Below are 12506 nucleotides of genomic sequence, written 5' to 3' on the forward strand. Positions count from 1 at the left end.
AGGCCTCATGGCATGAGATTAATATGCCTGCCCCCAACCCACCCTACCCAGGCCTTGCCTCTGAGAAGCTCTGCCAAGCCTTAGACCTTCTCCTCTGTGACTCTGCTCAACAGAGGTGTCCCCGAACTCCCACTATATGGCCACTTAGTAGAATCACACAGGGTAAACCACTTCCCTGAAGCTGCAAGACAAGTCAGCTGCGAGTGAGTGAGGCACAATCCACATTTTCCAGTCAAGTGAGTGGGCTTATCATGGGCGTAGGGGTGGAGGGCAGTTCTCTCACATGTTTTTCTTCATGACCAGGTATTTATAAAGCAGTTGGCCACTGTTAGTAATCTATACCCATGAAGCATATTAATACTCTGAGACTCACTGGCCACTGGCATCTGTGTCTCAGAACACCACATTTTACTGACAAAATGTCCCAGCCGGTTAGTTCAGTGTTAACAACATCTTGGAAGTCAGACTGTGTGTTAGTCACTGTCTCATTCACGGTGGAGGGAGGGAGGTAAGCAGGCCCTTTCTGAAGCCCTTGAGTGTTAGGAAATGAGAGGTGTGGAGGAGAGGCTAGAGCAGTACAAGGTGGCAACTGCTGCAGCAGGAGGAGAATGGCGGGAGCCAGGACGGGCTCTGGAGGGGAGAGGAGGAGTGTGGGCATCCAAGCCGCTGGAGCAGAGACAGAGCCTCCAGGGCAAGAAGGCAAGAGTAGAGGAAAACTGGGAGGACCTTTGCTGGGGATCTGACATCATAAGAAAAGAGTACCCTTCCCCAAATGTTAACATTTTATGTAGCTGCAGTACAGTGATCAAATCAGGAAGCGAACATTGATATGGTATACTGCTACTACTAACTAATCCACAGGCCTTTTTCACATTTCCACTGTTGTCCTGCTAATGTGTTTTTTCTGGGCCAGGATCCCATTCAGGATCACACATTGCATTTAGCTGTAACATCTCCTTAGTCTCCATTAATCAGGAACAGTTTCTCAGTCTTTGACTTTTATGACCTTGGCACTTTTGAAAAACACTGGCCAGTTATATTGTAGACTGTCGCTTAATTTGGGTTTGGCTGATATTCCTCATGAGTCAACGTAGGTGATGCCTTTTTTGGCAAGAAAAAAACAGAAGTGATGTGTGCTTTGCAGTGTATCCTGTCAGCAGGCGCATGAGGTCAGTAGTCTCAGTGCTGTCGAGCACATGGTTAAAGGGCATCTCCATGTAAAAAGAATGCTTTTGTTACTAGTAAGTCTCTTAGGGGAGTGAGCATCTTTGTATAAAAGTCCCCAAGTGATTTTGGTGTATCTCCAGGGTTGAGACAAAGAATGGCAGAAATAAATCAGGGTGGATTGAGGAAGTCGAAGATGTTTTCAAGTCTTGTCTCAGTATGGGGGAAGTGAAGCTAGCTGTTCAGATATGGACCAGAGAAAGAGAGCTAAGGTCTCTGGAGGAAAGTGGAACAGTTTTGGAATATTTGCTGCTGGGAGTGGCCGGTGGAGAAGTCCATCCAGTTTGAAGGAATGTTTCTGGCTGAGTGAAGGTAGTTGAACAACATGAATTTTCTTGAACCAGGTGTACACAGATTCCATCACCTTCTCTACCCTGCGGCTGAAGCAGAGAAAGTTTTCAGTAAAGAACATCCGATGTTATTTAGGGAAGAGAACTGGAACTATGAGCACGGGCAGCCCTGAAACTTGCAGGCTTAGCAGGACAGGTATAACATGACCAGTAAGGAGCCCAGGTGTCATGGTGATCTCAGCAGCTTGACAAGGGTACAGTTGTGAGGAGCTGTAAGTGTGAATAGCTTACTTAGTAGGTGTGAGGGGACAAGCTGGGAGGTGGCAGATAAGGCGGATGTGGTCAGAGGCAGAGAACATGTGGACAGAATGCAGGCTGGCCAGACAGTGGGCACTGGTCAGGGTCCCTAATGTGAACGGTGACTAAGGGAACCAAGTGAAATCTAAATGAGAACAGCTAAGTTTATTTATTCTGTACGTGGCATCTTCATTCAGTAAATTCTTGCTGCATCACCTTTTCTGGTGAAACACTACATAAGCTTTTCAGATCATGTTTAGTTTAATATATGGTCATTTTTATTTCTTTTTTAAGCTTTTTTTAAAAATCAACTTGTAATTTATATAATGGGGAACAGAAATTACACAAATGGTTGAAATATGCATAAAATTAAAAGTCATCAGTTGAGATATGAACTTGATTATTCTTATATATCAGGCCTGTTAATAAACAATAAAGTTGATGAATTTTAGGGAATTCCCTGATGGTCCAGTGGTCAGGACTCAATGCTTTCACTGCTGAGGGCACAGATTTGATTGCTGGTTGGGAGCGAGGCCAAAAAAATAAAACTTTAAAAGTTGATGATTTTTAGTTTTTCTTTTGTATCATGCTGCTGATTATCCTATGTGGATGGTGACTAACCATGGAAGTACTCAGGTTTGGAAGTCTCTTGTTCCCAGTGCCATTCTCTACTTCGGAGTAGTTTGAGTCAACCTTTTATCTGTTAAGCCCTATTCTAGTCTTCAGCTTTTTATTTGGCAGTTTTTCAAGGTGTGATTGGTAGACCTGTTTACATATGTCAAGCTATATACTTAGTTGTTTGTTAGAAATCTTAAACATTTAGGCAGGGGTATCGTGGGGAGGAGTGAAAAAGAGAGAAGCAGAAATAAGACAGTTGTTACAAACATAGTGAAAACTTTGATCTATTTCTCTCATTCCCTTTGTTATTTTACTCTTTAAAAATTAAAATGTGAATTGTAAACCATTCAGACATATCTGAAATACAGCAGGTGCAAAGTGAGAGTATTGTTACCTTCCCCCTAGGCAGGCGGTACTCATTCTGGTGTGTATTCTCCAAAACTACTTGGAGGAAACGGGGAGCTGGGTTCCTTGCTCACCACTGTCACTCTGCCGGGTAGGTTCCCTTCACTTTTCTTGGTGAGATGCTGCAAAGTGTCCTTCCTTCAGGTGCCTGTATCTGCACTTCTTTTTAAGAGGAATTCCTTGATTTTTATGGTGTAAGAACAGCACGTTTCCCTACATCCGGTGTCCATCTGCATTTTATATCCAGCAATCACGTGTGCTCATGTTCAGTCAGGTATGTACGGAGCCTCTGCAAGCATGGGGCTTCTGATGGGGCAGGAGGACGCGGACATGAGCTGAAAATCACAGGGGAGAGCAGGGTTGCTTGTAGCTGTGAGAGACTCTGAGGAAGAGGCAGGAGGACGGAGTTGCCTCGGAAAGACTTCTCTGAGGCGCTGACCAGAGCCGAGCCGTGAAGGGGGTGCAAGTTGACCAGCAGGTGGGGCGCCATGTGGGCACAGAGGACATTGTGGGCTCAGGAAGCCACGTGCACAGGGGCCCAAAAGGGGCCCAGTGTGACCAGCGCTTTGGTGTGTGGATAGTGGGGAGGAACTGCAGCGCAGGGTCAGGTCAGAGGGGACATGTCCACATACAGGGTTTTATGGGCCACGTCAAAAGGGAATTTTCTGCACCCTAAGAGCAATAGGTAATTGAAGTATTTTAAGCACAAAGATTTAAGCATTTTAAGATTTAGTCAGAAATTGTCATCATTTTGTGTTGTGAAAAGATCGTCCTGGTTGTGATGTGGAGAACAGACTGTAGGGAATTCAAGTCAGTAGGCTGCTTAGTAGTCCAGACAGGAGTTATGGGGACTCCAACTTGAATGGTGATGTGGGGTCTAAATGGATGGATTTTAGAGATTCTGTGATAAATGAGATGTTGAGGCAGGGTGCTGAAGAGGGAAGCGTCAAGGATGAATCTTAAATTTCTCACATGTTATAAGAATATCATTAGTGGTATATCATTCCCTGAAATAGGGAACAAGGGAAGAACACCAGGCTTTGGGGCAAGACCATGAGTTCTGCTCTAGATGTGTTAGATCTGAGGTACTTTGAAACATCCAAGTAGAGACACTTCAAGTAGTAGTCACTGTGAGTAAACCGCTTAATACACTAGGAAGAGATAAGAGATAGAGATAAGAGATAAGAGATTAGAGATAAGAATCTGAGGCATTGCATTTAGGTGTTAATTAAAGTTGTGGGTGTGGATGAGGTCACTTTTGAAGAGATGATAGAATGAGAAGAAGGCCTTGTACTCTGCTTGGAGATAGTCCCAGTATTTAAATGACCCACTCAAGAAGGATGAGCCAAAAAGGAGACAGAAAGAGCAACCAGGAAGACAAAAAAAGAGGGTCTTGGTAAGTCACAGAGTACAGGGAGAAGCAGTTTTAAAAGAAGGGTGTAATCAACAGCTTCAAATGCTGCCAAGAGCTCACATGTAATGAAGACTAAAAATTGTATTTAATGGCAGGCAGGTCCTTGGTGGCTGTCTAAAACCTGTGAAGTACTAACTATAGAAGCCACATGGGATTGGCCTGAAGAGTGAATGGGAAAGAGATAAAGAGATGTGGACTGTAACAGACACAAGGAGATGTTTTGAGAGATTTAATTATGGGTGGGCAGTAGCTGGGGGGCAGGGGCTTATGGGGTCAAAGGAGAGCTTCTTTAATTTTGTTAATGGGAATCTAGATCATATTTAAAGTTGAGTTTGGGAGAATCAAGTAAGAGGGGAGTTGACTATATGAGCTGATAAGATAACAGACAGGATGGAGGAGATCCTGAGAAGGGAGGAGGTGAGTGGAATTCAGAAGCCAGGAAAGTTAGTATAGGTAGATGAGTATATTGGTTAGCAGAGGAGAGAACTGGATGGTGTTTTCCTCCCTTTGTGATTAGGTGATAGTGTCATCTGCTGAAAGGGAAGAAGCGGGCTTTATGTGTGAATCCAAGGGCGTTTAATCATACAAGTATGTTACCTTGCTTCTCTCTTCTGTTTTTTAAATCAGCTTTGTTCAGATATAACTTGCACATCACACAGTTCACCCATCTAAAGTATACAGTTCAGTAGTTCTTAGTTTATTCACAGGTAATATGCAACCGCAAACAACCACAGTCAATTTTAGAAATTTCATCACCTCAAAAAGAAACCCCATACCTTCAGCTATTCACTCCCCCTTCCCCTACCTTAGTGAATACTTCATTTTTGCTATCGTAAAGCAGAGAGTACAGTCTGAATTCAGATTTAAAATCATATCATGGTTTCAAAGCAAAGTATAAACTGAGACATATGAAGGGTTATTAAGAGCCTCAAAACTCTGATCTAGTCAGAGAAGCAGAGAAGGCTAAGCTCTACTCCTTGTTTGTTTGTTTGCTCAGTCGTGTCCGACTCCTGGCGACCCCATGGACTGTAGCCTACCAGGCTCCTCTGTCCATGGGATTTTCCAGGCAAGAGTACTGGAGTGGGCTGCCATTTCCTTCGCTAGAGGATCTTCCAGACCCAGGATTGAACCTGGGTCTCCTGCATTGCAGGCAGATTCTTTTACCAGCTGAGCCACCAGGGAAGCCCAGAGATGATTAGTAGATCATTACTGAAAGGAGCGTGACGATTCAAAGGCATACTGTTAGTCTCCATTCAGTTACTTCCATTTCAGCATTTTGGTTAATGATAAGGCCGTGGGAGGCACGCCTACCTGTCAGATTTTCAAGTGGTACAAATATGAGAGCAATAGCTGACATTTTGGATGTCCTTCACAGTCTGGAACATAGTGTTGACTGATGGGCTGTTAATGAAATTAAATAATGAGAAGAGTTAAAGCTATCATTGCAGTGTTATTAAAGAACCGGCTTGGAATGAATAATTGCAAAAATCCTTAAAGGAGCCCTGAGCTACAGGACATTTGCCACATTTGCAGGGAAGTGGTGGCCTGGTGTCTTCTCCATCATTCCATCAGGATGGAGTTGGAGCATTAGTCCTGCCTTTCTGAGAAGGATAGTTAAAGAAGTTGAGAGGAGGTTTTCCTGGAGATTCTCTATTTAGGAGAGACAGGCAAGCTGTTCTCAGTGAGTAGTCTTCATGTGGAAGAGAAGTTCGGGTACTACCGTATCTGCCTTGCAGACCCAGGACCAGCAGACGCTATAGTAAGGCAGTGTTTGTCTCAACTATAAAATTTTCTAACAGTTTTCTGTCTAAAGTCTACTATTATTGCATTTCTAGATGCTGGAAATACTTAAGGTGAAGCAGTGTGATCATTTGGTAAGATTAGAAGGTTGTAAAAGGGAGTACCATGGACACAGATGATTCTTTAAGTACTATGAAGTGCTGATGCCCTCTGAATCTGTGCTAAGTAATCTCCCTGAAATATATTTCTGGTCATGAATATTTGTTTATTTAGCTTTTTTATAGCCTTTATGGTTTTCCACATAACTTGAATATTCTACTTTGTTGGCTTATTAGCTTTGACAGTTTTGGTTTTCTTCACTGTGTGTGTTTTTTGGGTGTCTTTTTTAGGACTTAGAGTATATGCTTTTATCACTTGTGGTTTGTCTTCAAGAAGCACTATACTGCTTTGTGTACCTCTTTGAGCTGCCGTTACCACATATTCTTGTTCTATATTTATGTCATAACCCCAGAATACAGTTGTGGTGTTGTGTTAGTCGCTCAGTCATGTCCAGCTGTTTGTGACCCCATGGACTGTAGCCCACCAGACTCCTCTGTCCCTGGAATTCTCCAGGCAAGAATACTAGAGTGGGTAGCTATTCCTTTTTTTAGGGGAACTTCCTGACCCAGGGATCGGACCCAGGTCCCCTGCATTGCAGGGAGATTCTTTACTGTCTGAGCCACCAGGGAAGGCCCTTACATATGTCATAAACCCAGAATACAGTTGTTTATACTTTAAACAAATGATACTTTAAGCATAATTTTTTAAGTTATCTTTTAAAGACTTTTTAAATAATGGAAAAATCTTTAAATCTATCCATATCTCTATTTCCAGTGCTCTTCATTCTTTTCTGTATACACAGATTCTCATCTTGAGTCTCCAATACTTCTGTAATGCAGGATTGCTGGTGACAAAATCTGTCAGCTTTTCTGTGTCTTAAAAACTCATTTCCCCTTCATTTTTGGATAATATTTTTATTAGGTATAGAATTCTGCAGTGACAGTTTAGTAACTTTAATGACGTTCCTCTGCTGTCTTTTGACTTGCATCATTTTTGTCAAGTCTGTTGTCGGTTTTTGATTCTTTGTCCGTAATGTTTTTTCCCCTCTGGTTGCTTTTAAGATTTTTTTCTCCACTGAATTTAAGCAGTTTGATTGTTTTCTCTGTTTCTTGTGCTTAAGATTTTTTTTTTTTCTTAACTTCTTGGCTCCATGGGATTATAGTTTTCGTCAAATTGGGAAAATTTTTCAGCCATTGTGTGTTCACGTTTTGTCTGACCCTCCCCCTCCCCTGGGGACTATAGCTGCACATGTATTGGGTAGGCCAAAAAGTTCATTGGGTGTTCCTGTAACTTCTGACAGAAAAATCTGAACAAATTTTGGCCAACCCAGTATAAGACTGCCTGCAGTCATCCTGTAGCTCACTGATGTGCTTTTTTCCTCCCTCTCTTTGTGTTTCATTGTGGATAGCTTTTATTGCTCTGTCTTCGTATTTACTAACCATTTCTTCCTCAGTGTCTAATCTGCTATTAATCCCATCTAGTGTAATTTTTGTTTCAGAAATTGTAGTTTTTAAGTGTTTGATTTTGGTCTTTTTTTTTCCCCTAATACCTTCTGTATCTTTACTTAACATGCTCATTTTTTTCCTGAACATACTGTTTAGTTCTGGTAACTTTTAATGTCCTTGTTTAATTTCTACCGTCTGGGTCACTTTGCAAAGCTGTTACTATTGACTGGTTTTTGTCCCCATTATTGGTTGTATTTTCCGCTTTTGATTCTTTGCAGGCTGGCTTTTAAGTTTTGTTGGAGAGCAGAGTTTAGTCCCCAGCTAGTTTTTTATAACTGCAGAGACAAAACCCTTGGAGAGCTCTGCTTGATGCCTGTGAACATGAGGTTTTTCCGTCACGTTGATGGGAGCCTTGCGTGAGCTCCATGGCTCTGTTCCCTGGCCTTGGGTACTTTCCTCACATGCATGTGTTCACCAGCGCTCAGCTGGAGAAGCAGGCAAGCCTTCTGCAGGTCTTTAATACTCTGCAGTGGAGCTCTCCTCTCTTGTCTTTGCCCTGATAAAGGACCAAGGCTCCCCACAGATTCCCAGCTCTGTCTCCTCACGTGGAGCTTGTCCTCCCTGTGTTGTGGTCTAGCAATGAGCTAGGGCAGTCATGAGGGTCACTTCATTTGTTTCCCTTCTCTCAGGGATCGCTCTCCTGTGCTACCCGAAGTTCGGTGTTTAAAACTAATTATGTGATAGATTTTCTCCCATTTTTTAATCTTTTTCAGGGGGATAAGTAAATCTGACCTTTGTTTTGATCTTGGCCAAAGTAGAAGCTTTTTAGCAACTTGTAATATATTGCTGACATTTTAGCTTTGCATTCAGAGCTTCTTTCAGCTTTGTCTCTTCAACCGCTCCCTCCACAACTGTTCTCTGCCTGTCCCTCACCCCCAGTTCATGCCATTCCTCCCCCTCAGTCTGCTTCTCCCCAGCCAGTCCTTGCTTGTCAGGGTGTCTCCATTCTCAGGGCAGCTCAGCTGCCTCTTCCATGTGGTTTCCCTCCCATTTGAGCAGAACTGAACCCATTCTCCCTGTTCTCTTTCTACTCTAACAGCCTGTTTTCAGTGTTGGGGTGTACAGGTTGGGCAGCTGCTGGCCTTCCCTGTTGAGCACATACATCAGTTCCCACCTGTGCAGTGCTTTACTGCTGAGGGCAGGGATGGGGCCTGCCCACCTTTGTGTCCCTTCTGTGGGTATGTAATATATAGAGAAGGTACTGAGTAAATGTAGGTGTGTTATTTATGTTTATTAAAATGAGTTGTTCTTCTCTTCTTCCCCCAAAATCAGGCTACAGAAGAAGTTTCCAAGAATCTGGTTGCCATGAAGGAAATTCTATATGGCACAAATGAGAAGGAGCCGCAGACAGAGGCAGTGGCACAGCTCGCCCAAGAACTGTATAACAGTGGGCTTCTCAGCACCCTGGTAGCTGATTTGCAGCTCATTGACTTTGAGGTAAGAAATAAGTTTTTTATTTTTCAAAAACACTAACTATTCATAGTCCTTTCCCTATGCTGTCTCTTCTGAAATGTTTTAAGATTCTTGTTGGGCTCTTGGCTCCGGGGTACTGACCAGTAAGCATGCCTGGGCTGCCTGCCTAATTAGCGGTGCTAGGTCAGGAACTCAAGCGTATCGCAGACTTAGGCCATGTCTTTCCCCCTTCTTTGACGACATCATATATGAAGTTTTTTAGGTATTTGTTATACCCTTTCATTCAGGTATATTTATTAAATAGATGCTATTTTACATAATTCACTGGTCCTTGGCTCTCAAAGAATAAATAATCTAAAGAAGACCATAGAATGTTAGAATTTTTGAGGTAGATAAGCTCTTGTGTGCATGCTAAGTCGCTTCAATTGTGTCTGCATCTGCTACCCTGTGGACCGTTCCCCGCCAGGCTCCTCTGTCCATGGGGTTCTCTAGGCAGGAATACTGGAATGGATTGCCATGCCCTCCTCCAGGGATCTTCCCTACAGGGATTGAATCTGGGTCTCTTAAACATCTCCTGCATTGGCAGGCAGGTTCTTCATCACTAGGGCCACGTGGGAATCCCCGGATAAGATCTTAGAGAACATCTAGTTTTTTTGTTTATTTGTTTCTTTAACTTGCTGAAAACTCATTGCAGTAGAGATTATGTATGTTTTGTTTGCATGGCACTGCTTTTAAATATTTAAATTAGGATACCATTAAAACAGCAAGAGATTTTATACACAATTTGGCATTTCTGGCTTCCCTTGAAAAATCTGGCAGCATGGGGCCTGTAGCCCTGCATGGCCCCTCAGCCTGGACATGCATGGGCATCCATACTTGGGTATGCCCCAGACAGCACAGCTTGCTTTTCTACTGCAGGCCTGCTGCACTCGTTTATATTTCCTGGTCAGCACTTGTTATTGTTGCCCAGGTTTATACAGCCAAATCAGTCCATGCTAGATATTTAGTGTATTTATTAGTGAGAAGAATGGCCCTTGATAACAGTCTTGAGTAAACTAGTCTGAGAAGCATATAATGAAGGGCTCTGGCATGGTCATGAGCAGTCCCCCTCTTTGATCCTCTGTTATGGATGTGCTTTGTTTAAACCCCAATATTTATCATCCTGAGGGTGATAAATCTGTGCCAGTTCAGTTCAGTCGCTCAGTCATGTCCAACTCTTTGTGACCCTGTGGACTGCAGGACACCAGGCCTCCCTGTCCATCACCAACTCCCGGAATTTACTCATACTCATGTCCACTGAGTTGGTGATGCCATCCAACCATTTCATCCTCTGTCGTTCCCTTCTCCTCCCACCTTCAATCTTTCCTAGCATCAGGGTCTTTTCAAATGAGTCAGTTCTTCGAATCAGGTGGCCAAAGTATTGAGGTTTCAGCCTCAGCATTAGTCCTTCCAGTGAATATTCAGGATTGATTTCCTTTAGGATGGACTGGTTGGATCTCCTTGCAACTCAAGGGACTCTCGAGAGTCTTCTCCAACACCACAGTTCAAAAGCATCAATTCTTCGGTGCTCAGCTTTCTTTATAGTCCAATTCTCACATCCATACCTGACTACTGGAAAAACCATAGCTTTGACCAGACGGACCTTTGTCTGTTTAGGTACTTGAAAAACCAGGGGAGAAAATGACAAACATCTATAGCCAGGTTCAGGCTTCCCAGGTGGCACTAGTGGTAAAGAACCTGTCTGCCAATGCAAGAGACATAAGAGGCATGGGTTTAATCCCAGAAAGATCCCCTGGAGGAGGGCATGGCAACCTACTCCAGTATTCTTGCCTGGAGAATCCAAGGACAGAGGAGCCTGGTGGGCTACAGTCCATAGGGTTGCAAAGAGTCAGACACTACTGAAGTGACTTAGCGTGCACATATAGCCACATTCAGTTTTGGAGAATGTTGAAGAAAGTGTGGTTCATAGGTTACTTGAATGTACTATCAGTAGATAATTAAAAGAGAACAAAATTTATTTCTATCTTTTAGAACAGAGGAACTTCCCTGGTGGTTCAGCGGTTAAGGCTTTGCCTTCCAATGCAGGGACTGTGGGTTCAATCCCTGGTTAGGGAGCTAAGATCTCTCACATGCCTGGCAGCCAAAAAACCAAAACATAAAACAGAAGCAATAATGTAACAAACCCAGAGTTTCTTTAATGGACCACATCAAAAAACTCTTTACTAAAAAAAAGAACAGAACTATGATATTTTCATTTGTGTAGCTGATTTCATATATTTTTCATAGAGTGTCAAATTCCAGCAACAATTTTTATTTCCACTGCAAAGGTGGGGATGCATTGGGACCATCCAGTTCCTCCTCCTTTGTCTGCCCATCCTATTCCCCAGCCTGGACCCTGATCTTAATATTCATTTGGGACTTTAGAGACATAAATTTAAAAGAAATGTGTGCCCTTGAGACTGGTTTTCGAGATTGCTGTTACTACCCCTAACCTAGCACAGGCCCCAGGGTGATCTCGGTTGCTGGAAAGCTTTAATGTTTCCTTCACTCCCCTGCAGACTTGTCAGCCTTGTATAAATGGCCATTCTGAAACTCGCTTCTTCATTTGTTACTTCCTTGTGCAGCTTTCTGATCAAAACAGTTTCACTATATGAAGTTAACAACCACCTATTTTGTTTAGCAAAGTACAGTGGTGGAACTCTAATCTCTGAGCTATTGAGTCATGTAATACTTAGTATCTTAACTGTTAATCTATATAAAATTTTTCCCAAGTGGACCTTGTTTAATAGGAGGAGATGGGGAATTCCCTGGTGGTCCAGTAGTTAGGACTCTGCACTTTCACTACGAAGGGCCCAGGTTCAATCCCTGATAGGGAGGTAAGATCCTGCAAGCCACAAGCTGTGCTGCCCCCCCCCCCCCCCCCACACACACACACACAAAAATAGAAGGATATGTCTACAAGCCATTAAAGCTCAGCTTCTTACAGAATTCTTTCATTTTTATTATAATAGCAGAATACAATTTCTCCTCCTTCCATCACTGTTAAAAGGAAGCTGCATGTATTGTTTACAATACGAGCATCCTATTTGAAGCTGCTTGCTCCCTTTGGATGGGAATCAGATCCCTGAACAATGTAAGCATATAGCAAGGTTTTGTTTTTCATACCTGAGTCAGCATCATTCTGAGAATTAGAAATCACTGAAATTATGTGTAGTTGAGATTTCACTTTGTCAGCACATTATTCATGTCAAAAATATTTCACTACTAGAACTTGGAATTATAAAGGAAAAAATAAAATTCAATGTCTATGAATGTTTAAAGTCAGATACTCAGTCATAATTATAAATACGCAGACCCATGATTTGAGTTTATTTGGGAGGGTGGGTGGGCATTGGATATTTAATCGGTATGTTGATTTGAGCTTATCTGGGAATGTGGATGGGCATTGGGTGTTTAGTCAGTACCTTGATTTGAGCTTATCTGAGAGTGTGGATGGGCATT

At 42.8% G+C, this 12506-nt stretch overlaps 1 protein-coding gene across 4 annotated transcripts in view; it reads left to right on the forward strand.

Moving 5' to 3' along the window:
• Positions 1–12506, forward strand: part of CAB39 (calcium binding protein 39) — a 99288-nt gene that overhangs the window by 57846 nt on the left and 28936 nt on the right. Inside the window, exons 1-2 of one of the 4 annotated variants that reach the window (XM_055573717.1) lie at positions 4098–4230; positions 8865–9029. In XM_055573717.1, the coding sequence (XP_055429692.1) occupies positions 8898–9029 (132 nt within the window). In that variant the 5' untranslated portion in view covers positions 4098–4230; positions 8865–8897. Of the gene's footprint in view, positions 1–4097; positions 4231–4607; positions 4666–6219; positions 6239–8864; positions 9030–12506 lie in introns of those variants that run through there. The other 3 variants (XM_055573716.1, XM_055573718.1, XM_055573715.1) reach the window with 3 other exon arrangements.

Source organism: Bubalus kerabau, chromosome 3 (assembly GCF_029407905.1).
Source record: "Bubalus kerabau isolate K-KA32 ecotype Philippines breed swamp buffalo chromosome 3, PCC_UOA_SB_1v2, whole genome shotgun sequence".
Lineage (NCBI taxonomy): Eukaryota > Metazoa > Chordata > Mammalia > Artiodactyla > Bovidae > Bubalus > Bubalus kerabau.